Genomic DNA, 27453 nt, shown 5'->3' with positions numbered 1-27453 from the left:
AATTATTCTGTTGGCAGTTTTAATAAACAGTTCAAAACGTGCAATAGATTTTGTGTATGAGTTGTGACAGAAAAAATGATAGATGCTTTCATCAGTGTTGTTCCCAAGTCAGAAATAAAAGGTCACTGTTTGCAAAATTTAAACATATCAATAGGAATGCCTTGTTGTAATGTTAACAGGCAGATGTAAGCAAAGTACATCACAGAAGAAAAACATATAACAGGATGTACATATACACACATTAACACATACAATGCAAACTGCGATAAGTCAACGAATGTGTATTTGTTCAACAGCTCATTTATTTGTCAAAAACAAGAATAAAATTATACACATACACCTTCAGCAATGATGTTTTAATGTGCGCACTTGTTCTTAAATCGCTTCCCTACACTTACCATATTGTTCGAGTCCAAAACCTACTATACTTTGTTCAGTAAGGGAGATTTGACAAAAGGGATGTTGTACAGAGTTGCGAGTGGGACCTCTCTGTAGAGGGTAACAAAAACGGGAAAAAAAGACAACTTACAAGTATGTACAAGAATAAAGTTCTTGCAAAGAATACACTTGCAAAAGGTCTATTGTTTTCAGGTAATGGCAGAAATGCACTCAATGCTGGATTGATCTGGGGCCCTACTACACTCTAAATGAACATGATGGGAATTGCACACACTCACTTATTTGAAACAGTTTGAGAACGGCATTCAAATGTTCTGTTTTGAGAGTTAGCTGCTGTGATCATCTTTTGTGTGCTGAATGAACTGAAAAAGTAAGCTGTTATGGGCTCTCAGTGTGTTCTGCATGATCTGTCAATGTTCTAAATGCAGAACGCTTTCAATAGTCTTGCCGACGTTCTTTCCAGAACAGCACAGTGAAAGTCTGCTAAGATCACAATAAATGCTCTATAGTTTACAGTACACTAATTGAGGTCTTTTTAAATCTCTGCCATGAAACAATTTGAGAACACAAAAAAGTAATTTGACCACTTGCAAGTGTACGGTTCAGATTACCAATGATCTGTTTGAAAGAAAAAATATCGTGTGCAGAATTATGGCACACATATTTTGGTAGTCTTACATTTCACCTAATCATTAACAACATAGAGATCCATATTTAGTATGTTTAAGTTATCTTTCATGTTGAAATCATTGTAAATGTTAGGGCAGAAATGATGTCATAAACACACAAGCTACACCAAGATACCTCAAATTGAAGAAGATTAATGAAGCACAGAAACAACAAATTTTAGTTAAAATTTCAATCAAATGTACACTATCAAGAAAACAATCGTAATTGAGTAGAATCAGAACCAGTGGCCTTTTGGAGAGAGTTACTAAGCCCTCTTCCAAGCATAACATTTTTGGCAAAATAAAGTCAAGACAGAAGAAAATAAATGGCATGCATTTACAATGCAACAGGATTTAATTTACCCCAGAGAAGTGAAACAAATACAGATTAAAACAGAGAACAGTTCTTTGAAATTATTTTGATGTACATGATTGCATAGATTAACTGTGTTGTTTGCAATGTTGATCAATGCCACACACAAATTGACCACTTACAGAATTCATGTACATACATATCACAAACTGGGAAGGAGCGTGATTGACAGTTTGAACTGTGCATGGTATTACAAATTACAATGCTATATTTACTCTGTCATTAGAACTCAGTATTAGAAGCAAAACATAAAACAAATGTCATCGATTTCAAGACACGACTGACAACTTTTAAAGCAAAATGATATAAAATGATTTGAAATTTTCAATGAGAAATAAATGATGACATTATTGTAACCTATTAAAAAAGCTTAATTGTTTTCTATTTATCCTCCAGAATTAGCTTCCCATCAATTGAACATGAATAACAACAACAGGCACTTGTATTGTGGAGAGGAAGTCTTATTATAATACCTTACAACCACTCATCTCAAAAGGTTATGAGTGCAGTCACTGGAGGGTAGTCACATGCTTTGTGCGCCCTTCAATTACTGCATGCACTCAAAATATTACATTTCGTTTTCACCAGTATCGCTATAACATTAACAGCGATCGTTCAGCGATTACTAACTCACAGTACAAAAGAGGGTTTGAATGGGAGATAATGGGCAATGCAGAACTCTTGAATAGATTAGTGACGATCCAAGTGATCAGGCTTGTGTCAGACTGCTTTGATTAGTCTGAGATAGAACACCTGATTGCATTTTCTGCTCAGCTCTGTTCCGGTCATTGCAGAGGTATCTGGCGTCCAAATATTTAGAGTGTACGAGGCACACTTTTGTCGGTCAACATAAAATGTTTAGTGCGTGAACTTTTTACTCTATGAAATAAGCCAAACACGCATACATTTGTAGTGGATTTGACCAAATTTGTTCATAGTACCGGACCTTGCATAATAACACAAACCAGGCCTCGGTCGAGTCTCAAGTGAAATTCTCCTTTATCCGATACTGACAACGATTTTCAAAACACATACTTGATATTCTTTAGTTTAGCTGCCGAGATTGAACCAGTACACATCTGTCATGGGTGATTTTACATACACACATACTCTTTAGTTTAGCTGCCGAGATTGAACCAGTACCACCCAATGATTGCTTTCTGCTTCTTGCCATTCACACAGTGTCAGTCTGGCTGGTTCACCATCCATTCTTGCGTTAAAAAGGGTAAATCCAAAAACAAAGAAACTGCCAGCGTTTTACCACGAAGGGCCATATCAGGGCGGTGCTGCTTTGACATATAACATGCGCCACACGCAAGACAGAAGTCGCAGAACAGGCTTCATGTCTCACCCAGTCACATTATTCTGATTATTCTGACACCGGACCAACCAGTCGTAGCACTAACCCCATAATGCCAGACGACAGGCGGAGCAGCCACTAGATTGCCAATTTTAAAGTCTTAGGTATGACCCGGCCGGGGTTCGAACCCACGACCTCCCGATCACGGGGCGGACGCCTTACCACTAGGCCAACCGTACCGGTCAGAGCTCAGTGACAAGAAGAAAAAAGAGTTGGTGAAATCAAAGGTGTTCAATGAGCAAAAACATACAGAAGGAAGGCTGTTCTCTTAAAACGTTTTATGTTAATGTAAATCCAATAACAAACGTTCCAACAACCTACCTTTCTTGTTTTTTGATTTTAAAAAGGGTAAGCCTGCCCACAATCAAGTTGCGCATTAGAACAAGCAGGCAGCTTCATGGCTGCAGCAACCCTTACTTCATTAGAATGTTTTCTTTGTAAGTGTCTGATGAGCACACTTTGAAATTGGCCACAATATAGGCAAGGTCGTTTCGGTTTCTTGGAAGAAATGTTTGGCAGTCCGTCTGAGGCAGGTGGCAGTCCATTTGAGGCAGGTGGCAGCTCATCTGAGGCAGGTGGCAGTCCGTTTGAGGCAGGTGGCAGTACATCGTGTTTGTCTGGTATTTCTGAAAAAAAACAAAATATGCAAAAAATCCTATTACAAAGTTTTCAAAGATCAAAGCAGCTCTACCCAAGAAAAAAATGAAAACTGAACAACGCTTCTTGAAGAATAACCATGTGATCATATTAGGCATAACCAAAACCAATATCAACGATTATGAAAAGTGATCGCTTCCTGGAAATAAAAGCCCAGGTTCAGATCTTTATGTTCACAACAAAAAGGAGCATGGTAAAAATTTCAAAATGGGGGAATGTTGCAGCAGCTTAACTGAACATTTAGTAACTTTTGCCTGGTCTTTGCAAGACTGGTGAATAACGTGTTTCACAAATATACAATTTCCCTGGAAACCATGGACTCCCAGCATTTTCCTTAGAAACAAATGAAGCTGCATAAGGCAGAGATGCGTGTGGTGTGTGTGTGTGTGTGTATGTGTGTGTGTATGTGTGTGTGTGTGTGTGTGTTTGTGTGTGTGTGTGTGTGCATGCATGTGTCAGACATGAGGTGAGGAAGCTTTTGAGACCATGTTGCCAGTTTTGGTGAATGCTATTTTTAATTGCTGTCCAGTGTTGTTTTCAAAATTGATGTTTTTTACATTTAGTCAAATTTTGACTTAATGTTTTAACAAAGATGGGAAAATGTAGAGCATGTACAATTCTGTCCACACGAAACTGTTTTCTTGATAGTACACTAGTTGATTGCAACTGCATATGCAAATGTCCTGAACTATAGTCTATAGACAAGTCTTGCTTCTGGCTCAGGAAAGCTGAATTTTAGGTAAATTGGCAAATCATGAAAGGTTGCAGTCATAGAGTCACTACTTCTCAGTTTCTTTCACGGACTTTTACCTTGGCATGTTTTCTTCCTTTTTGCAGGTGGTGACAGCATTGAGTAGTAGTACATGTAGCTTGAAAAAGGTGTGCCATCAGAATCAGAATCACTCTCCGGATCGTAACTGTAGTCTTCATCCTAAAACAAAATATTCACAGTTAAGTTATAGTGATGTCTCTGGCAAGGCGGAACATGCCATCATGTGAAACTCTTTTTTTTATTTTTTATCTAAACATCACAAATGAAAGCTCAAAACGTATTTGTCAGTAGATCTGGAAATCTGGTCATAGGTCCTTTTGAGTAAAACTAAAAGTACTTGGAGGAAGGAGAAAAAATTATCACATTCACACTATTTGACTTGTAATGCGTGTGTGTTAAAGCCCCAGTCCGTCCCAAATGGTTTACAGAACGATTCAAATCTTTTCATGAAAAAGCAGTTCTAACCTTATCGAACACACTTGCAATAGCATTTAGTGAATAGCATTAAATGACACAGTTTTTTTGTTTAGCTCGAGTAAACCACACACCTGTTTTCGTGGTTAATCTAACCCCTGAGCCATCGTGAACCCATGTGATCTACTTTCCCTTTTTGAGTCACTTGAGAAAAAGTGACTCTATGTAATCGGTCAGTGTTAGTCTGTCCGGCCGGCCGGCCGGCCGGCCGTCCGGCCGGCCGGCCGTCCGGCCGGCCGGCCGTCCGTAGACACCACCTTAACGTTGGACTTTTCTCGGAAACTATCAAAGCGATCGGGCTCATATTTTGTTTAGTCGTGACCTCCAATGACCTCTACACTTTAACGATGGTTTCGTTGACCTTTGACCTTTTTCAAGGTCACAGGTCAGCGTCAAAGGAAAAATTAGACATTTTATATCTTTGACAAAGTTCATCGGATGTGATTGAAACTTTGTAGGATTATTCTTTACATCAAAGTATTTACATCTGTAGCCTTTTACGAACGTTATCAGAAAAACAAGGGAGATAACTAGCCTTTTCTGTTCGGCAACACACAACTTAACGTTGGGCTTTTCTCGGAAACTATAAAAGTGGACTTTTCTCGGAAACTATCAAAGCGATCGGGCTCATATTTTGTTTAGTCGTGACCTCCAATGACCTCTACACTTTAACGATGGTTTCGTTGACCTTTGACCTTTTTCAAGGTCACAGGTCAGCGTCAAAGGAAAAAATAGACATTTTATATCTTTGACAAAGTTCATCGGATGTGATTGAAACTTTGTAGGATTATTCTTTACATCAAAGTATTTACATCTGTAGCCTTTTACGAACATTATCAGAAAAACAAGGGAGATAACTAGCCTTTTCTGTTCGGCAACACACAACTTAATGTTGGGCTTTTCTCGGAAACTATAAAAGTGACCGGGCTCAAATTTTATGTGAACGTGACTCATTGTGTTGTGAATAGCAATTTCTTCCTGTCCATCTGATGCCTCATATAATATTCAGAACTGCGAAAGTGACTCGATCGAGCGTTTGCTCTTCTTGTTTTCTCACAATTTAGTAGTCAGTCCTTGATTTCAATGCGACTCGCTGTATCTGCCATGGCTCGTTATCTAAAACGCAACAAATGGCTGCGAGTCACACGAAGTGAATGGTGTCGGCTGACCGTTCAAAGAAACTGGCGACATGCTGAACATTCGTCTGCTACGAGAAACACGTTTTGCAGGACACGCTTCAGGGCTAGTTTTTAAACTTTAAAATCTTCGAGTTTTACTGATTTTGTCTTAATGAAAAAAGAATTATTTAAGAATATTTGTGTAACAAGCTGTCAATTTATTAGTATAAGTTAGGTCTAGCGCCAAAACGAGCCATCCCATTGTCTGATCAGACAATCCGGCTGGCCACGCAAAAATAAATTCGTTCATAAGTGCTCGCTCTTTTCGGAGGGCACCTACGATGTTCTCAAGTGGTGAGTGTTGAAATGCAAGGGTGTTTGTACTGTGTGTAAAAGCCTGACAGTGTCTGTGATGGTTTACGGGAAGCTGCGTGTGCCTTTAAATTCAACAGGGGACCTAGGTTGATCAAATGTCGTCCTAAAGCTCTAATCATGCAATACTTTTCTTATTTTCAGTCGCCCTAAGGTTTGGTGCTTCTATTTAAATCTCAAATTGCTTAACTTTGTCATAGAGTGAGACTGCAAGTCGCCCACTCGGCCACTATGGTCCCATTAATAGTCGTGTTCAATGTGCTTTTGACACAGATCATCATAATGGTCCCGACTCTCCTCAATTATGCGCTTATCTTGTGTCTTTTCTGGATTACACAGATACTGAAGTAAAATGCAAAAAATCCTTAAAATGTGACCCTCCACCACGAAATGAGTCACATGTCACCTCGCGCGGTTCTGCACTAGGCTTAATATAAGTCCAGGGAGTGTCTGGTAACAGTTTGTGGGTCACCTTAATCACAGGCTTATAAAGTTAAAAAGTCATCCGGAGAGTCAAATTCAGGAAGTAGGTAACCCGTGAGTTAGTTCAAATCGCGAGGCTTTTCGTACCTGTCATCTCCAGATGAGGCTGGTTTTATCGGTACATCTCCAAATGAGGCTGGTGGTAGCGGTACATCTCCAGATGAGGCTGGTGGTAGCGGTACATCTCCAGATGAGGCTGGTGGTAGCGGTACATCTCCAGATGAGGCTGATGAGAAATAAATCAGGTCATCTTTTTACTGACACAAACTTTGAAAGGAATTCCTGTTCACGAACCGCCTTTTTCTTTGTTGTTGTTTTTACATGATGGAAATTGAGCTTTCCACGCTTTGAACAGATCAATACAACTGATCTCGTTTCGTCACTTCATACGAGACTCGCCACGTCATGTCACAAAAGTAGAAACTCAAGAAGTTTAAGAATTGTAAGGCGGCCTTCTGTCATTTTCAAGGGTACCAATTTGAAGCCAATATTTATTAACCAACATGAACCGTAGCCTACCGTACAGTCTAACAGTGTGAAATGTGAATGAGGGTCGCATCAGCAACTTTAGCCTATTCATTTCACCCTCCGGATGGACGGTCTTATCAGACACTGATTTAGTGATAAACACGTAGTATCGATGCAGGCACACTCATTTTCGCAAACAAGCAGTTGCTTCATAAAATAGGTACTTAACAATTGTGCAGCAAGCTGGTTTTAAAAGTGCATGCATGTTCTGCTGTGCAGTGACTTGAATGAGAAGCATTTAACAAGGGTAAAAGATCAAATACGGTGATGCCACACGCTGAAGAATAACATACCTGGAGTCCTGAGCTGCTGCTGAAGGACAGTAAGGTCGGTGGGAAGCTGGACATTGTTGGGAGACGTAAGACGAGACACAGACTGCGCTGGCAACATCATTGCTTGAGGTGCCAAGGCAACGGGGTGCCAACCAGCCATCGAGAAAACCAGACTTTGCTGACTTGTTGTAACCATGCCTGTCAAACAAGTACAATGTATATCACAATGGGCACAAGTCTGTTTTATGTGGGAAAAAGTATAGCCAGTGTTGTTGCCAGCCTAAGAAGACAATAGGTCATTTGGACCTCCCTAAAAAAAAACCAATAAGTCCAAATGTCCTGGCTTTAAAAAAACAATAGGTCCAAATTACCATGCCGTAGTATTATATTGATGAAATTTCCGCTGTTTGCGCCGTTTTCGATAATTAGGTACACCGGCTGGAACGGGTATTTCCGTAAACGCAGCCTCGAGTGTCAATGACGACAAACACAGAGTCAATGACGACAAACACAGAGTCGGCACCGAGTGCATTTTTCACTCGTAGCAAACATGAGCATTTCGATCGGGGTTTGTTTTCCGACTTTGCAACTCCCATTCCATTCATTGCAGACCTTGTCCGCCTTGTACGAATATGTATCGGTCAGTTGACCACCAAAACGTAAAAACTATCGGTCCATCGACCGGACAAGGCTAGGTCCAATGCGTCAAATCAGAAAGGAATGCGTCAGAGACCGAAGACCAAGGCCTGGCAAGAACACTGTATAGCATGTTAAATTCTTTACACAAGAAACTGTTTCCTTGATAGTACAATAAATGATTGCAACTTGACTAGGAAATGTCCTGAACTATAGACCAAGTTGTGGTTTCTGGCTCAGGAGAGTTGAATCTTAAGTAAATTGGTCATCCATGAGTTAAGTAAATTGGTCATCCATGAGTTGTCGCAGTGAGTGAGTTACTACTTCTCACAGTTTCTTTCATTGACTTTTACCTTGGCAAGTTTTCTTCCTTTGTGCAGGTGGTGACAGCATAGGGTAATCGCAGGAAGAAGGTGTGCTATCAGAATCAAAATCACTCTCCGGACGGTATAAGTCTTCATCCTAAAACAAAATATTCACAGTTAAGTTAATGTGATGTCTCTTGCAAGGCGGAGCATAGAATCATGTGGAACTTTTATTTAAACATCACAATGTAAACCCCAAAGAGTATGCGTAAGTAGATCGGAATATCGAGTCAAAGGTCCTTTTCAGTAAAAGGACTTGGAGAAAGTATGAACACATTCACACCATTTTTGACATTATCATATATATACTGTTCAAAAAAAGAAACGCATAGCTTGTAATATTTGGTTAATTTAGTTATATGGCTACAAGGATATCCACCAAACTGCAGAAAATGTTTATCTGGTCGTCGACCTTTCGTCCATTGCCACAAGTGAGCTCTGCACGTGACGCATGCGTTATCAGTGGCTACAATGTCAAAATTGCTCATTTGGCATGACCACTCGTCATGCTTCAGTGTAATCTCGTGAAACTCGGGGAATATTGAGCTCTCACCATGTCTTCCAAAACCCATAAAAGCGGATTGTTCGCCACAAAGAAATCAGACGACAATTCAGCGACGAAAGATGGCCCGATTGAGCAGAGAAGACCGCCAAATTGCATTGGGTCGTTTACAAGCAGGCCAAAGTCAAAGTGCAATCGCCAGGCACTTCCACGTGTCCCAGGGCACCATCAGTAGACTGTGGGTCAGGTTTCAAGCCACTGGCTCCGTTGCTGACTTGCCACGAGCGGGAAGACCAAGGGCGACAACTGCTGCTCAGGACCGTTTCATACGGCTCCGCCACCTCCGGAATCGTTTCCTGTCGGCCTCATCTTCTGTCCAGGCTCTCCCCGGGCCACACCGATTATCGGACCAGACCGTGCAGTACCGCCTGCATAAAGCTGGTTTGAGAGCTCGCAGACCTCACAGAGGAGCTGTCCTCACCCGCCGCCATCGCCAGAACCGAGTGCAGTGGGGCAACCAGCACCTTCGCTGGACCGTCCGGAATCACTGGAGACACGTGTGGTTCAGCGACGAGTCCTACTTCCTGCTCCAGCGACATGATGGTCGGAGGAGGGTCTACCGGAGAGTAAACGAACGTTACGCGCCCAACTGTGTGGATGAGGCACCCATTCATGGTGGTGGAGGCGTCATGGTGTGGGGGCGATCAATACCGCTGGAAGGAGCACCCTGGTGCACGTCCAAGGGCGCATAACTGCCCAGCGATACGTGGAGGAAATTCTGCGCCCACACGCCCTTCCTCTTCTGGCTGACCAGGATGCCATATTCCAGCAGGACAACGCTCGCCCGCACACAGCACGACTCACCACCCAGTTCCTCACCGACCACCATGTCCAGGTGCTTCCCTGGCCATCCATGTCGCCAGACATGAACCCGATAGAACACCTCTGGGATGAATTGGACAGACGTGTGCGCAGGCAAGAAGAAGCGCCAGCAAATCACCGCGATCTATTGCAGGCACTTCAGGAGGAGTGGGACACCATCCCACAGCAAGATATCCGGCATCTGATCCAGTCCATGCCCAGAAGGTGCCGGGCAGTTGTTGCTGCTCAAGGCAGTCACACCCCCTACTGACTTGACAGCCTCGGCACCCAATCGTATTGATTGACTGATTGATTTGAAGATGCAAATGAACTGTGTGTGCATTCAACTGTGTCCATACCAAAATTCAAACAAATAATCTAAATATTGGATTTTCTGTTATTTTTTTCGAAAAATAAAACAAATTTGGCAAGTAGCAACTATGCGTTTCTTTTTTTGAACAGTATATATAATATGCGTGTGTGTCAAATTCCACAGGGGAGCTAGGTCGAACATATGTCATCCTAAAGCTCCAATTCAGCAATTGTACAATACTTTCAATGTATTTTCTTTCGCCCTAAGGTTTGGTGCTTCCTTTCAAATCTCAAATGTCATTTTAGTGACAACCCAGATCCAATTCACCAAATGTCGCCCTAAAGCTCCCATTATACAATACTTTTGATTAGGGCGACCAAAAATATAACATATATTGTGCTAAATCCTACAGGGGAGCTAGGTCGACCAAATGTCGTCCTAAAGCTCCAATTGTACAATACTTTCAACTTATATTCTGTCGCCCTAAGGTTTGGTGATTCTTTTCAAATCTCAAATTTCATTTTTACTGACAACCCAGATCACATTGCCTATCAAGCAGACATACAAGCTAATGTCGACACATGCTTCCAGACAAATTTGCAATAACAATAGAACCTTTTCCCATAATACCATGGCAGCTTAGTACACCTGCCTTTCCTTGAGTCTCCACAATCATCATTCTGATTATTCTGAGACTATGATGCATGCTGGGTGTGTTTCTGCGGGTTGCATTGACCCGAGTTGGACATTGGCGTCAGGATCAAGTCCAAGCATGATTTTGAGGGCATATGTACTCAGAATACTGAATAGACCTCAGTTTAAAATCTCATCCCAAAGAGTAGTGAGACACCGCCCTCCATGTGGGGTCAAGTTAACAGCAGTGTACAACTCAGACAGTCACTTATCCAAGTACTGCCTAGGCTCGGCATTGCTTAACTTTGTCATTGAGTGAGACTGCAAGCCGCCCACTCGGCCACTATGGTCCAATAAATATTCGTGTTAAAATAAATGTGATGCTTTTGACACAGATCATCATAATGGTCCTGACTTGCCTCATTTATGTGCTTATCTTGTGTGTTTTTCTGGATTACACAGGTACCGTAGTTAATGTCCAACTATCCTAAAAATTAACAGTTTCTTGGTGGTGAATGCAAGTACGTGTAAGAATGTTGTGCCTTTTACATACTTTCTTTTTATTCTAAATTCAACCAATATACATGTGTATGTGTTAAAGCTTACAGGGGAGTTAAGTCGACCAAATGTCGCCCTAAAGATCCCATTATACACTACTTTCCACTTAGGATGACCATAGTATTTGTGCTTCCATTGGACTGACAATAATTACCCCCGGGGGGGGGGGGGGGGGGGTGTGGCGGGGCCCAATTCCCATTTCCTGTGAAAAGTTAAAAAAGTCATCCGGAGAGTCAAATTCAGGAAGTAGGTAACCCGTGAGTTAGTTCAAATCGCAAGGCTTTTCGTACCTGTTCATCTCCAGAAGAGGCTGGTTTTATCGGTACATCTCCAGATGAGGCTGGTGGTAGCGGTACATCTCCAGATGAGGCTGGTGGTAGCGGTACATCTCCAGATGAGGCTGATGAAAAAAAATCAGGTCATCTTTTTACTGACACATACTTTGAAAGGAATTCCTGTTCCCGAACCGCCTTTTTCTTTGGCCCAGCTGAGGATCCACCTCTTTGTTGTTGTTTTTGCCTGATGGAAATTGAGCTTTCCACGCTTTGAACAGATCAATACAACTGATCTCGTTTCTTCACTTCATACAAAACTCGGTCACGTCATGTCACAAAAGTAGAAACTCAAGAAGTTTAAGAATTGTAAGGCGGCCTTCTGTCATTTTCAAGGGTACCAATTTGAAGCCAATATTTATCAACCAACATGAACCGTAGCCTACCGTACAGTCTGACAGTGTGAAATATGAATGGGGGTCGCATCAGCAACTTTAGCCTATTCATTTCACCCTCCGGAAGGACGGTCTAATCAGTCACTGATTTAGTGATAAACACGTAGTATTGATGCAGGCACACTCATTTTCGCAAACAAGCAGTTGCTTCATAAAATAGGTACTTAACAATTGTGCAGCGAGCTGGTTTTAAAAGTTCATGCATGTTCTGCTGTGCAGTGACTTGAATGAGAAGCATTTAACAAGGGTAAAAGATCAAATACGGTGATGCCACACGCTGAAGAATAACATACCTGTAGTCCTGAGCTGCTGCTGAAGGACAGTAAGGTCGGTGGGAAGCTGGACATTGTTGGGAGACGTAAGACGAGACACAGACTGCGCTGGCAACATCATTGCTTGAGGTGCCAAGGCAACGGGGTGCCAACCAGCCATCGAGAAAACCAGACTTTGCTGACTTGTTGTAACCATGCCTGTCAAACAAGTACAATGTACATATCACAATGGGCACAAGTCTTTTTTATGTGGGAAAAAGTATAGCCAGTGTTGTTGCCAGCCTAAGAAAACAATAGGTCATTTGGACCTCCCTAAAAAAAACCAATAAGTCCAAATGTCCTGACTTTAAAAAAACAATAGGTCCAAATTACCATGCCGTAATATTATATTGATGAAATTTCCGCTGTTTGCGCCGTTTTCGATAATTAGGTACACCGGCTGGAACGGGTATTTCCGTAAACGCAGCCTCGAGTGTCAAAGACGACAAACACAGAGTCAATGACGACAAACACAGAGTCGGCACCGAGTGCATTTTTCACTCGTAGCAAACATGAGCATTTCGATCGGGGTTTGTTTTCCGACTTTGCAACTCCCATTCCATTCATTGCAGACCTTGTCCGCCTTGTACGAATATGTATCGGTCAGTTGACCACCAAAACGTAAAAACTATCGGTCCATCGACCGGACAAGGCTAGGTCCAATGCGTCAAATCAGAAAGGAATGCGTCACAGACAAAAGACCGAGGCCTGGCAACAACACCGTATAGCATGTTAAATTCTTTACACAAGAAACTGTTTCCTTGATAGTACAATAATTGATTGCAACTCGACTAGGAAATGTCCTGAACTATAGACCAAGTTGTGGTTTCTGGCTCAGGAAAGCTGAATTTTAAGTAAATTGGTCAACCATGAATTGTCGCAGTCAGTGAGTTACTACTTCTCACAGTTTCTTTCATTGACTTTTACCTTGGCAAGTTTTCTTCCTTTGTGCAGGTGGTGACAGCATAGGGTAATCGCAGGAAGAAGGTGTGCTATCAGAATCAAAATCACTCTCCTGACAGTAGTCTTCATCCTAAAACAAAATATTCACAGTTAAGTTAATGTGATGTCTCTTGCAAGGCGGAGCATAGAATCATGTGGAACTTTTATTTAAACTAAAACATCACAATTTAAACCCCAAAAGGTATTTGTAAGTAGATCGGAATATCGGGTCAATTTTTGAAAAAGGACTTGGAGAAAGTATGATCACATTCACACCATTTTTAACATATATATATACATGCGTGTGTGTTAAATCCCACAGGGGAGCTAGGTCGATCGACCAAATGTCATCCTAAAGCTCCTATTGTACAATACTTTCAACGTATTTTCTTTCGCCCTAAGGTTTGGTACTTCCTTTCAAATCTCAAAAAAGTGTTGTTGTCTGATGTTGATGTCGTGTACCAAAAAGAAATAAAAACGTGTATAAAAAAAAAAAAACTGAAAAAATAAAATTCTCAAAAAAGTAATATGTCATTTTTTTTTAGTAACAACCCAGATCCAATTCGCCAAATGTCGCCCTAACGCTCCCATTATACAATACTTTTGATTAGGGCGACCAAAATTATAACATATATATATATATATATATATGCATGTGTGTTAAAGGCACAGTAAGCCTCCCGTAAACCATCACAGAGCTCCCCGAGCGTCTAAATACAGTACAAGCATACTTCCATTTGAACGCTCACCGAACGGGAACATCCTGGCTGCTTTCTGTCGAGCGTGAGACATTTTCAAAGAATTTATTTTCGTAGACTTGTTCCGTTAACAACAACGGCGCCTCGTTTTTGCGCTAGACCTAACTTTTAAAATCTAAATAATAAATTGACAGCTTGTTACACAAACATTCTTTAATCATAAAAGAATTCGTTTTTCATCAAGACAAGATCAGAACAATTCGAAGTTGTGAAAGTTTAAAAAAAAGAAAAGCCCGGAAGCAGGGTCACGCAAGGGTCGTAGCAGACGACGGCCGGTTTATCAGTGCAAATCGCCGTTCCTCTCAACAGTCAAAAGCCATCGCGAGAGTTCTTGTGAACCACAGCCGTTGTTTCGTGCATAAAAAAAACGTGCTATTGTAGATAAGCTCACGTCGAGTCGCATTCAAATGACTAACTATGACGACTGCATTGTGAACTGGATCACACGGGTTCACGATGGCTCAGGGGTAAGATAAACCACGCAAAAATAAATTCTTTGAAAATTGTTCGCTCTTTACGGAGGGCACCTAGGATGTTCTCAATTGGTGAGTGTTTAAAGGAAATGGTGTTTGTACTGTGTGTAAAAGCCTGACCGCATCTGTGATGGTTTACGGGAGGCTTACTCTGCCTTTAAATCCCACAGGGGAGCTAGGTCGACCAAATGTCATCCTAAAGCTCCTATTGTACAATACTTTCACATATTTTTTTCGCCCTAAGGTTTGGTGCTTCCTTTCAAATCTAAAAAAAAGTGTTGCTGTCTGATGTTGATGTCGTGTACCAAGAAGAAACAAGAAGAGCAAACGCTCGATCGAGTCACTTTCGCAGTTCTGAATATTATATGAGGCATCAGATGGACAGGAAGAAATTGCTATTCACAACACAATGAGTCACGTTCACATAAAATTTGAGCCCGGTCACTTTTATAGTTTCCGAGAAAAGCCCAACGTTAAGTTGTGTGTTGCCGAACAGAAAAGGCTAGTTATCTCCCTTGTTTTTCTGATAACGTTCGTAAAAGGCTACAGATGTAAATACTTTGATGTAAAGAATAATCCTACAAAGTTTCAATCACATCCGATGAACTTTGTCAAAGATATAAAATGTCTAATTTTTCCTTTGACGCTGACCTGTGACCTTGAAAAAGGTCAAAGGTCAACGAAACCATCGTTAAAGTGTAGAGGTCATTGGAGGTCACGACTAAACAAAATATGAGCCCGATCGCTTTGATAGTTTCCGAGAAAAGTCCAACGTTAAGGTGGTGTCTACGGACGGCCGGCCGGACGGCCGGCCGGACAGACTAACACTGACCGATTACATAGAGTCACTTTTTCTCAAGTGACTCAATAAAAACGTGTATAAAAAAAAAATCTCAAAAAAGTAAAATGTCATTTTAGTAACAACCCAGATCCAATTCGCCAAATGTCGCCCTAAAGCTCCCATTATACAATACTTTTGATTAGGGCAACCAAAATTATAACATATATATATATATTGTGTTAAATCCTATAGGGGAGTTAGGTCAACCAAATGTCGTCCTAAAGGTAAAGCTCCAATTGTACAATACTTTCAACTTATATTTTGTCGCCCTAAGGTTTGGTGATTCTTTTAAAATCTCAAATTTCATTTTACTGACAACCCAGATCCCATTCTCTATCAAGCAGACATACAAGCTTATGTCGACACATGCTTCCAGACAAATTTGCAATAACAATAGAATCATTTCCCATAATACTATGGCAGCTTAGCACACCTGCCTTTCGTTGAGTCTCCACAATCATCATTTTGATTATTCTGAGACTATGATGCATGCTGGGTGTGTTTCTGCAGGTTGCATTGACCCGAGTTGGACATTGGCGTCAGGATCAAGTCCAAGCTTGATTTTGAGTGCATATATGTACTCAGAATACTGAATAGACCTCCCTTTAAAATCTCATCCCAAAGAGTAGTGAGACACCGCCCTCCATGAGGGGTCAAGTTAACAGCAGTGTACAACTCAGACAGTCACTTATCCAAGTACTTGGCTAGGCTCGGCATTGCTTAACTTTGTCATTGAGTGAGACTGCAAGCAGCCCACTCGGCCACTATGGTCCAATAAATATTCGTGTTAAAATAAATGTGATGCTTTTGACACAGATCATCATAATGGTCCTGACTTGCCTCAATTATGTGCTTATCTTGTGTGTTTTTCTGGATTACACAGGTACTGTAGTTAATGTCCAACTATCCTAAAAATTAACAGTTTCTTGGTAGTGAATGCGAGTACGTGTAAGAATGTTGTGACTTTTACATACTTTCTTTTTATTCTAAATTCAACCAATCTATATATGTACGTGTGTGTGTGTTAAAGCCAAATGTTGCCCTAAAGCTCCCATTATACAAAACATTCCACTTAGGCATAGGGCGACCGACAAGTATGGGTTATATGAAGTCTTATATCGCGCGCGTATCTCCAGACTCGGACTCAAGGCGCCGTGTGAGATGGATTTTTTTACACAATACATCACGCATTCACATCGACCAGCAGATCGCAGCCATTTCGGCGCATATCCTACTGTTCACGGCCTATTATTCAAAGTCACACGGGTATTTTGGTGGACATTTTTTTAATCTATGGCTATACAATTTTGCCAGGAAAGACCCTTTTGTCAATCGTGGGATCTTTAACGTGCACACCCCAATGTAGTGTACACGAAGGGACCTCGGTTTTTCGTCTCATCCGAAAGACTAGCACTTGAACCCACCACCTAGGTTAGGAAAGGGGGGAGAAAATTGCTAACGCCCCGACACAGGGTCGAACTCACTTCCGAGCGCAAGTGCGTTACCACTCGGCCACCCATTGGTGCCTTTTCTCCAATTTCATTAGACTGACAACATCGACCTAGAGGTGGCTAAATCCCATTTCCTGGAAAGTTTAAAAAATAAAAGCGGTCAATTTTCGTCCTGATATGGCTCTGCGTAGTCGGCTGGACGTTAAGCAACAAATAAACAAACAAAAACGGTCAATTTCATAATGGAGGTAACCCGTGAGTAAGTTCAAAATCACAATGCTTTTCGTACCTGTTCATCTCCAAATGAGGCTGGTGGTATCGGTACATTTCCAGATGAGGCTTTTGGTAGCGGTACATCTCCAGATGAGGCTGGTGGTATCAGTACATCTCCAGATAAGGCTGGTGGTATCGGTACATTTCCAGATGAGGCTGGTGGTATCGGTACATTTCCAGATAAGACTGGTGATAGCGGTACATCTCCAGATGAGGCTGATGATAGCGGTACATCTCCAGATGAGGCTGGTGATAGCGGTACATCTCCAGATGAGGCTGGTGGTATCGGTACATTTCCAGATAAGGCTGGTGATAGCGGTACATCTCCAGATGAGGTTGGTGGTATCAGTACATCTCCAGATAAGGCTGGTGATAGCGGTACATCTCCAGATGAGGCTGGTGATACTGGTACATGTCCAGATAAGACTGGTGAAACTGGTACATATCCAGATAAGGCTGGTGATACTGGTAAATCTCCAGATGAGGCTGGTGATGGCGGTACATCTCCAGATGAGGCTGGTGATACTGGTACATCTCCAGATAAGGCTTGTGATACTAGTACATCTCCAGACGAGGCTGGCAATACTTGTACATCTCCAAATGAGGCTGGCAATACTGGTACATCTCCAGATGAGGCCTGAGGTACCAGTACATCTCCAGATGAGGCTGATAAAAAACAAATCATATCTTTTAACTGACAGAAGCATGTGTTGCATATATATATATATTGTAATACAGACCTTGGGACCTCAATTTTGCCATGGAGTTTAACAAAAAAAAAGCTACGTGCATTTTCAGAAAAATGAGAGTACTCCACATAACTTTTAATCATTCATTTCAAACATGCTGCACACACCGTCATTGATAAAAAAAAAAGATGGAAATCTTTGTTGATTTTTTCTTTAAGAGAAGACCTAATGTCATTAGACATCTGTTTCATCATTGCTGTAGCCTTCTTGCAGGAACACTTAGACTTCTGCGCGATGTTTAAGACAGGAAACACACTTTTGACAGCTTGTAAAATCACATCTGCTGTGCTCAATGACAAATTCATTTTCACTATCAGCTCGGATAACATCGCTTTGGCATGTACTGCACCCTGTTCCTCGGGTAGATCTTTTGCAAAAGACAAAGTCTGTGATGCTCCTCATGCTGGCAGCGGCTTTTCTTGGTGTTGTCAATTTCAGGATCCCTATGAGTCTAGCTTTGACATGCAGTGTCTATCGATGTCAAACTTGGAAAACATACGTTGAAAGGAATTCCTGTTCCCGAACAGCCTTTTTCTTTGCTCCTGCTGAGGATCCACCTCTTTGTTGTTGTTTTTGCATGATAAAAATTGAGCTTTCCACGCTTTGAGCTGATCAACGCAACTGATCTCGTTTAGTCACTTCATACGAGATTCAAAATGGCCATAGTAACAGGTTGTTTTTTTACACTAACTGAGTGAACCGAAAGTAGAAACTCAAGAAGTCTAGGAATTATTTCTCTTTTTTTCCACAGACCGTATCAATCGTAATTTAGAAAATCAAGAGTACAAAATATGGCAAAATCTTACGGGTTCCCTTTTCTGTACTATAAATAGCAATAAAATGATCACAAGATCAAGAAGGGGCATTTACAGGCTTCATGGCCTATCTAATACTAATGTACATTTGAAACTTAGTCAGGTATAGATTACATTCAAAAAGCAGAGGGGTGGACTTTTTCTTGGGTTCCTACCATTGTAAGTTTTTGTTAAAACTTTAAACAATTAAAGTAAAGGTTAATGTATTGGCAAAACAAAGACGAGAACCGAAAAATGCCACACTATGAAAATAAGTATGATAAAATGAAGTCGCAGTAACACTAAGCTTTCAGTTTTATGGGAAAAGTATATATTTCACGACGTTACAAAAACATATTGAACGGAATTGCCACCACCAAGGAATATGATAGCCATGCCTTCAACCCTATTCAACGAAGAGGAAATCTGTATCTGTCAAGTCAATGCTGGTGTCTTGATTACCGCTTTACTGCTTTAAAGAAATGTGCCAACCTTGTGTTTTTTCTTCTGTGACTCGACGGCCTCCAGCTCCTCTTGCAGTACCACAACTCGTTTGGACAGCTGCTAGTTGCGGAATGACAGACTGTCGACCTCCTGCTGGTACTTTCTGTTCCATTGTTCCTTCTCTTTCAGGTGCTCCTATACAACAGGCACAAGAACCAATTGTATTTATGGTCAGTTGACAAAGCCATCTACTTTCAGTACATTTGACACTTTTCAACAATTTAGTCTTATGGTATGAATATTCTTCAAATGGCAAACAATTTTCTAATTACATTCAAAGTTATTCTTATAATTATCATATGTTAAAAGGCTTTTCTGGTTAATGTTAATTGTAATTCAATCAAGTTTGCGTTTTAATGAAACAGATCCTGTGATTGGTCAGAATGCCCCAACTCATTAAAAATTACCGGTCATTAAATAGAGCTTAAACAATGACCACGAGTTGATTAGTGGAAAATAAACCACGAGTGGGTATTTGCAGCCTCTTGGTAATTCACGAGTGTGCGGAGCAGGTTGTTAATGAATTTTTTAGCTAGTGGCTATCGACAATTAGTCACCGGTAATTTGTAATGAGTTGGGACATTCTGACCAATCACAGGATCTGTTTCATTAAAACGCAAACTTGATTGTATTACAATTGTCGATAACCACTCGCTAAAAAATCCATTAACAACCTGCTGGCGAGGCGTATTGATACAGCCTCAACTAGTCTCGGTTAGCTTTGAGGGTCATTTTACAAGTAGGAAATATGAAGGCCAACGAAATACCGAGACCATAAGGTATGCGAAGTGATGACGTTGAGTACGTGACGTAAGTTAATGCATGAATTCTTCCGGACTACGTCAGTCAATTCCAAAGATCGCTTTTGTGATGAAAAGAATTTGTTTTAGAGTTTGCTGTCCAGAAACCCGTCAAAAAAGAAGGGAAAATGTGTGTGAAAGAAAACAAAACAGGAGCAGAGTGATACGATAGGAATACAGAGACATTTCTTGGGACTTGACCCTTGCAGGTAGGTGGACTGAAAGTAGTGTGTGAACAGAACAGAACCAATTCTGTCTGTTTACAACCGCATGAAAGCAGGAAAGAGATTGTCGTCAGATTCAATTACAATAACATTAACATGCTTCCATTTGAAACTTCTCGGTCTTCATCGTGGATTGACGCCCTCCCAAAGTCTAATTGAAGCCCTCCGTCGCTTCGCTCCGTCGGGCTTCAATTAGCTTTTGTCGGGCGTCAATCCCCGATGAAGACTTCGAAGTTTCAAATGGAAGCATGTTAATCACTTAATGTGTAACTGAACAGGTGGGGGCCTCATCAGATCAAAAAGCTGTGTCTGGCAAGAACCGTAGTGAAGGCATTACATCCGCATCAAAGCGACGAAGGAAAGTGTCCATTCTAGCTCTGCCCTCTAAAGTCAAACAGCAGTAAGTCCACTCATAATAAAGCCAAAATGAAGTATTGCCAGTCATAATTATGATAATATGACTGGCAATACTTCATTTTGGCTTTGATTTTTGTTTGTATGTTTGCTTAACGCCCAGCCGACCACGAAGGGCCATATCAGGGCGGTGCTGCTTTGACATATAACGTGCGCCACACACAAGACAGAAGTTGCAGCACAGGCTTCATGTCTCACCCAGTCACATTATTCTGACACCGGACCAACCAGGCCTAGCACTAACCCCATAATGCCAGACGCCAGGCGGAGCAGCCACTAGATTGCCAATTTTAAAGTCTTAGGTATGACCCGGCCGAGGTTCGAACCCACGACCTCCCGATCACGGGGCGGACGCCTTACCACTAGGCCAACCGTGCCGGTTTTTGGCTTTGAAGGGCAGGCTAAAGGTAGTCACTTTGATTAACTGGAAATAATTCATGCAAGTTTTTGTCTTAGCTTTTCTTACCTGAATTATTGCGTAAAGCCATGAGGACCACTCATCCTCCTACCTCTGGTGTAATGAGGGTAGTAGTCCATTTTTGCCGCAAGTACCTGGATAAAAAAAAAGCATACACAATAAAATATTTTGTGTTGCCTCAACGTGCATGTCCACCCCCCCCCCTCCCCCATGTGACCATCTTATCAAGTTGCAGATATTGCTAGTGGTCAGTGTGTTCCCAACACAAATGTGACAAAGGGGTGCTGGTTTTTGTTTTATTAGGTTGAACTTGAAGAATTTTGTAGTAATGAATGTTTTTTGTTCACATCAATTTTGACTCGGTTTAAAGACTTTCATCTGGAATGTTCATAGATCAACCCATAAAAGTTTATCAAATTCCCTTACCAATAAATACACTTTAATTTTCCATGACCAGTGGCTGAACTTCTGTAACACTGACATTCAATTACAATAACATTAACATGCTTCCATTTGAAACTTCTCGGTCTTCATCGTGGATTGACGCCCTCCCAAAGTCTATAGTAATTGAAGCCCTCCGTCGCTTCGCTCTGTCGGGCTTCAATTAGCTTTTGTCGGGCGTCAGTCCCCGATGAAGACTTCGAAGTTTCAAATGGAAGCATGTTAATCACTTAATGTGTAACTGAACAGGTGGGGGCCTCATCAGATCAAAAAGCTGTGTCTGGCAAGAACCGTAGTGAAGGCATTACATCCGCATCAAAGCGACGAAGGAAAGTGTCCATTCTAGCTCTGCCCTCCAAAGTCAAACAGCAGTAAGTCCACTCATAATAAAGCCAAAATGAAGTATTGCCAGTCATAATTATGATAATATGACTGGCAATACTTCATTTTGGCTTTGATTTTTGTTTGTTTGTTTGCTTAACGCCCAGCCGACCACGAAGGGCCATATCAAGGCGGTGCTGCTTTGACATATAACGTGCGCCACACACAAGACAGAAGTCGCAGCACAGGCTTCATGTCTCACCCTGTCACATTATTCTGACACCGGACCAACCAGGCTTAGCACTAACCCCATAATGCCAGACGCCAGGCGGAGCAGCCACTAGATTGCCAATTTTAAAGTCTTAGGTATGACCCGGCCGGGGTTCGAACCCACGACCTCCCGATCACGGGGCGGACGCCTTACCACTAGGCCAACCGTGCCGGTTTTTGGCTTTGAAGGGCAGGCTAAAGGTAGTCACTTTGATTAACTGGAAATAATTCATGCAAGTTTTTGTCTTAGCTTTTCTTACCTGAATTATTGCGTAAAGCCATGAGGACCACTCATCCTCCTACCTCTGGTGTAATGAGGGTAGTAGTCCATTTTTGCCGCAAGTATCTGGATAAAAAAAAGCATACACAAAAAAATATTTTGTGTTGCCTCAACGTGCATGTCCACCCCCCCCACCCCCCCCCCCCCCATGTGACCATCTTATCAAGTTGCAGATATTGCTAGTGGTCAGTGTGTTCCCAACACAAATGTGACAAAGGGGTGCTGGTTTTTGTTTTATTAGGTTGAACTTGAAGAATTTTGTAGTAATGAATGTTTTTGTTCACATCAATTTTGACTCGGTTTAAAGACTTTCATCTGGAATGTTCATAGATCAACCCATAAAAGTTTATCAAATTCCCTTACCAATAAATACACTTTAATTTTCCATGACCAGTGGCTGAACTTCTGTAACACTGACATTCAATTACAATAACATTAACATGCTTCCATTTGAAACTTCTCGGTCTTCATCGTGGATTGACGCTCTCCCAAAGTCTAAAGTAATTGAAGCCCTCCGTCGCTTCGCTCCGTCGGGCTTCAATTAGCTTTTGTCGGGCGTCAATCCCCGATGAAGACTTCGAAGTTTCAAATGGAAGCATGTTAATCACTTAATGTGTAATTGAACAGGTGGGGGCCTCATCAGATCAAAAAGCTGTGTCTGGCAAGAACCGTAGTGAAGGCATTACATCCGCATCAAAGCGACGAAGGAAAGTGTCCATTCTAGCTCTGCCCTCCAAAGTCAAACAGCAGTAAGTCCACTCATAATAAAGCCAAAATGAAGTATTGCCAGTCATAATTATGATACTATGACTGGCAATACTTCATTTTGGCTCTGAAGGGCAGGCTAAAGGTTAAGGTAGTCACTTTGATTAACTGGAAATAATTCATGCAAGTTTTTGTCTTAGCTTTTCTTACCTGAATTATTGCGTAAAGCCATGAGGACCACACATCCTCCTACCTCTGGTGTAATGAGGGTAGTAGTCCATTTTTGCCGCAAGTATCTGGATAAAAAAAATCATACACAATAACATATTTTGCAGGGTTCCACATCACGTAAAATTGGAGGTATTATACCCTCTGACCCCCCCCAAATCACGTACGAGACGCTCTTTGAAAGGGTGTCGGTAAGTAACAATTATTTTGCCAAGAGGTATAATAACGTACGACTTGAAAGGCAAAAGGGTATGACTTTGATCGTTTTACAAACGGTACGACTGGTTATGCGACGCTCGAGGTTTTTTTGGTTTTTTTTTTCGCGGGAGACTAATTTCGGAAAGCTTCACCGGCGATCTCGACACGTGTTTTACTGTCTCCGGGAAGTCGGCGCTGTCAGCGTGACCAGAGTTACTTCCCCTCCGCTATTTTCGGTTCTGTTGGTTCCGCGAAGACCGCGAGCGTGCAAGTTTGCAGACGATCAGTTTTGTCACTGACTTTGTGTTTGAAAAGGCCACGACCAAGAAAGCCTGTTGCAGTTGATCCAAAACAACGAACTTTGACGTTTGCATTTTTGCGATACCTGATTTTAGCATGCTTGGTGACATTCTCTTGACCATTCCAATCACTTCTGTACCCTGTGAGAGAGGCTTTAGTCAACAGAACCGGGGGAAGTCAAAGCTAAGGAACCGACTCTCAGTGGAGAGACTGGCCTAACAAAATGATGATTAAACACGTAGGCACTGACCTAAAGCGTGACATCACTGGAAGGGCGGCATTGCAAGTGCACAGAGCCATGAGGAAAACTAAGGAAATCTGTTGACAGTGGCTGTGACTTGCAAAACAAAACACCAAGACTTCACCCAAAGACTGAGTTACAGAGTAATAATTATTAGAGCCATACAGTTGCAACGCCCTTTCAATGATGCCACGCTTTAGTGTGTTGAAACTTAGATTGAACTGTTGTTGTGGAGAGACACAGTCACAAGTGTGTTGCAGATGTGAATTTCAACAGGCACTTGATAGGTGTGTTGTTAATTTGTAACCAACAACTGAACAGGCAAATAATTTCAAACTTATTGATACTCATAATAATATTCTTGTTGTTGTGGAACTGAACTGACTTTTCATAGCATTACCCTGAATTTTGGGGGAAAATCAATCAATCAATCAATATGAAGCTTATATAGCGCGTATTCCGTGGGTACAGTTCTAAGCGCTTGTCGAAGAGTTGTCAACACAGGACTAACAAAGAAACTAACATCTTCAGACGGACACGAACCCTATCACACACTAGCAAACCCTGGTAAACAAACAACTGTTTAACAACAATGTACACATCAATAGCTAGGTCGAACAAAATAATATTAAGCACAAAGAAAACACCTCTCACAGAGCACAGCACAAGAATGTCTTTTGGGGCACAGCACATCACGTCGAGCATGAAAGTCGCAGCCAGCTACGGGAAGAACTGAGTCTTCAACCTACTCTTAAAATAACTGTGGCACTGCACTGGTAAACTCATAATTGTCAGTTGGTGGCTGGGTTCTGGGTTATTAATAAAAGTTTACTGTTCAGAATTTCAAGCCAGTTTACTTGTTCGTTTTGTGAAAGCTCTCAGCCTCTGACTAGTGTTTTGATACCGCGGTAATTGCTGTAAATGTTTAAGTGTTATCATAGACCTGTATTAGATAAATGGTGTTATTCACTTATTGTAATGCTACAAGCAAGAATTTACACATATGACATTTCCCAATGGTCATAAATTATTTCCTTTATTCAAAGCACTCTCAAATTGACAATGCAATCTGCACACATTGACATCATGCACATGCAAGAACCTGGTAAAACAGCAAAGCAATACACAGAGTCGCCGACAACATGCCATACCCTTTGATCAATCAGGAAAGGGTATGAAAACCCTTTACTTTTATGGTGAAAGGGTATGAATACCCTTGACCTCAGAGCCTGTGTGGAACCCTGATTTTGTGTTGCCTAGACGTGCATGTCCACCCCCCCCCCCCCCCCCATGTGACCATCTTATCAAGTTGCAGATACTGCTAGTGGTCAGTGTGTTCCCAACACAAATGTGACAAAGGGGTGCTGGTTTTTGTTTTATTCGGTTGAACTTGAAGAATTTTGTAGTAATGAATGTTTTTGTTCACATCAATTTTGACTCGGTTTAAAGACTTTCATCTGGAGTGTTCATAGATCAACCCATAAAAGTTTATCAAATTCCCTTACCAATAAATACACTTTAATTTTCCATGACCAGTGGCTGAACTTCTGTAACACTGACATTATAGTGACAGTCAGTGTCACTGACAAGTCAGCATGCAGCTCAGCACTCGCTGCACTGTCACTGTGACCTGAGAGTGAGAAACTATACTCTATAGACCCAAATGAAACACAGCACTCTGAACGTTTTCACACGACATATTTTACTCGAATTTGCAAATGTGTTCTTCGGGTTGGTAGACTAAACGCTTACAATTAAGCTTACATCGAAAGAAATAGATGCGCAGAAAGTTCACCTTCGTCGCTTCGACAATGTTCAGAATCAGAGCACTCAGCACTGACTCGACTGAGTTGTGGAGAGAGCGATGTGGAAAGTAAAAATCAGGCTTATGATCAGCATTGTATTTCAAATTACTTACGTATATATTTTACATTGCAAAACAATCAAATAAAGTCATCAAAAGTTGTTTACCAGCAGAGCACATCAGAAAAAATGGCGTCCTTTCACATCTCCGATGAGGGCGGCAGGTCAAATTTCGTCTGACTGTGGTCGAACCATTTGAAGATCAATGGATCCGTGATGGCTCATAGTGTGAATTGTGTATCTTTTCACAAAAGACAAGTTTCGCAAAACGAGAAGAAGCACGAATGGGATACGTATTTCATTATTTCGAGTAAAACAAAATTCCCACAAATCTCATTTTTTTTACAAGGAACACTCTCAGATAAAAATATATTTGACAATTTATCATAGTTGCCCTAAAGACCCCATTTTCCAAAGGTCGACATAAGTCTCAAAATTACTTTTTGATTTTTTTCCTAAACGGTAAATCCCAAATTGATGCCATTTACAGACAAGACACTTTGGGCACTGTCTTCTCGATAGCGATAGGGTCGATGCTGTCAGTCCAATGGGATTGCAGAAAAGGGGCCAAACCTTAGGTCGACCGATTTTCGGTCGACCTAAATCGAAAGTGTTGTAAAATGGGGGCCTTAGGTCGACAATTGGTCGACCTAAGGAGGCTTTAGGATTTATATATATATATATATATATATATATATATATATATATATATATATATATAGTATACTTACAGGGGGTATAAGTCCCCCATCGGGAGCCCGGACCCCCCCTTTTTATAACATTTTGAGCATACGGCCACCGGAGATCGGGGGACCTAAGGTAAATACGAATTTGAAAGCGGGAGAAGGGAGAAGGGAGGTAATGCTTTGCGTTACTATAAGCAAGACATCATAAAGTGTACTGTCTCCCTTTACTAGGATTAAAAATATCTGCCGTTTGAGATTTAATTTAAATTGAAGTTTGTAGTCAATATGTACATTATGTAAAAAAGGGAATTTATGGACCCCACACCTTTTTATTCCAAATCTCAAAAACAATTGAGTTATATTTTTAAAAAAATCAGGGTTAAGCTTCTTAACCTACAATCTAAAGAACTAATCCAAAACAAATCTGTTTGAGTCCTCATTCGGTGCAAGATTAAAAATTTCTAAGATATACGGCTTGATTTTGCTGTGACCCTGCAACCGGGAAAATGGCGTCCAACTGATTCAGATGTATGCGGTAAGTCATTTTTGCTTTCTTTGATTTGTTCTTTATCTAACTTATTTATCAAGTATTATTTCTTTCTTGTACTACTATTTGACTTGTTGTCAATTGTGTGCTTTGCTGGGAAGAATGGTAATAACATAACATAGGGTTACAAAGATTTACTTGAAGTTACAGCAAGTACTGAGTAGCGAACTTGCATGCGCACGTGTTTCCAGAAATCGGGAACTCGACTCGAAACTTTTGAACATATTAAACCATTTTTCTGACACTAGTGCATATATTTTGTTGACAAATAGTATCATTTAGTAATTCTACATCGAAACATGTGCTTGGTATTTCGGATAACAGACTCGTCTGAGGTGTCAGCTTTTGAG

The 27453-nt window shown here is 41.3% G+C and overlaps 1 protein-coding gene across 2 annotated transcripts; it reads right to left on the bottom strand.

Moving 5' to 3' along the window:
- Positions 1-282: 282 nt before the first annotated feature.
- Positions 283-21168, bottom strand: LOC138954504 (uncharacterized). 2 transcript variants are annotated; one of them, XM_070326334.1, is made up of 11 exons: positions 21072-21168; positions 19156-19302; positions 17137-17786; positions 13310-13415; positions 12365-12541; positions 11635-11744; positions 8466-8574; positions 7498-7674; positions 6764-6902; positions 4268-4388; positions 283-3426 (listed from the first exon to the last, which is right to left on the bottom strand). In XM_070326334.1, the coding sequence occupies exons 1-11, from the start codon at positions 21091-21093 to the stop codon at positions 3214-3216; spliced, it is 1971 nt and encodes a 656-aa protein (XP_070182435.1). In that variant the 5' UTR covers positions 21094-21168; the 3' UTR covers positions 283-3213. The 2 variants fall into 2 exon arrangements, with proteins under 2 accessions (XP_070182435.1, XP_070182436.1); XM_070326335.1 differs by lacking the exons at positions 11635-11744; positions 12365-12541; positions 13310-13415 and having other exon boundaries at positions 21072-21166.
- Positions 21169-27453: the final 6285 nt, after the last annotated feature.

The sequence above is a fragment of the Littorina saxatilis genome, unplaced genomic scaffold (assembly GCF_037325665.1).
Source record: "Littorina saxatilis isolate snail1 unplaced genomic scaffold, US_GU_Lsax_2.0 scaffold_888, whole genome shotgun sequence".
Lineage (NCBI taxonomy): Eukaryota > Metazoa > Mollusca > Gastropoda > Littorinimorpha > Littorinidae > Littorina > Littorina saxatilis.
The sequence above is the reverse complement of the archived record's forward strand: the minus strand, read 5'-3'. Positions and strand labels throughout refer to the sequence as shown.

Bases quoted from the DNA above. Each gene is read 5' to 3' on its own strand.
- LOC138954504 (XM_070326334.1), bottom strand. From the start codon at position 21,093: ATGGCTTTACGCAATAATTCAG. The intron at 13,416-17,136 runs GTACGAAAAGCA...ATTTTGTTTTAG, and splicing joins CCTCATTTGGAGATGAACAG to GATGAAGACTACTGTCAGGA. The intron at 4,389-6,763 runs GTACGAAAAGCC...ATTTTGTTTTAG, and splicing joins GCCTCATCTGGAGATGACAG to GATGAAGACTACAGTTACGA.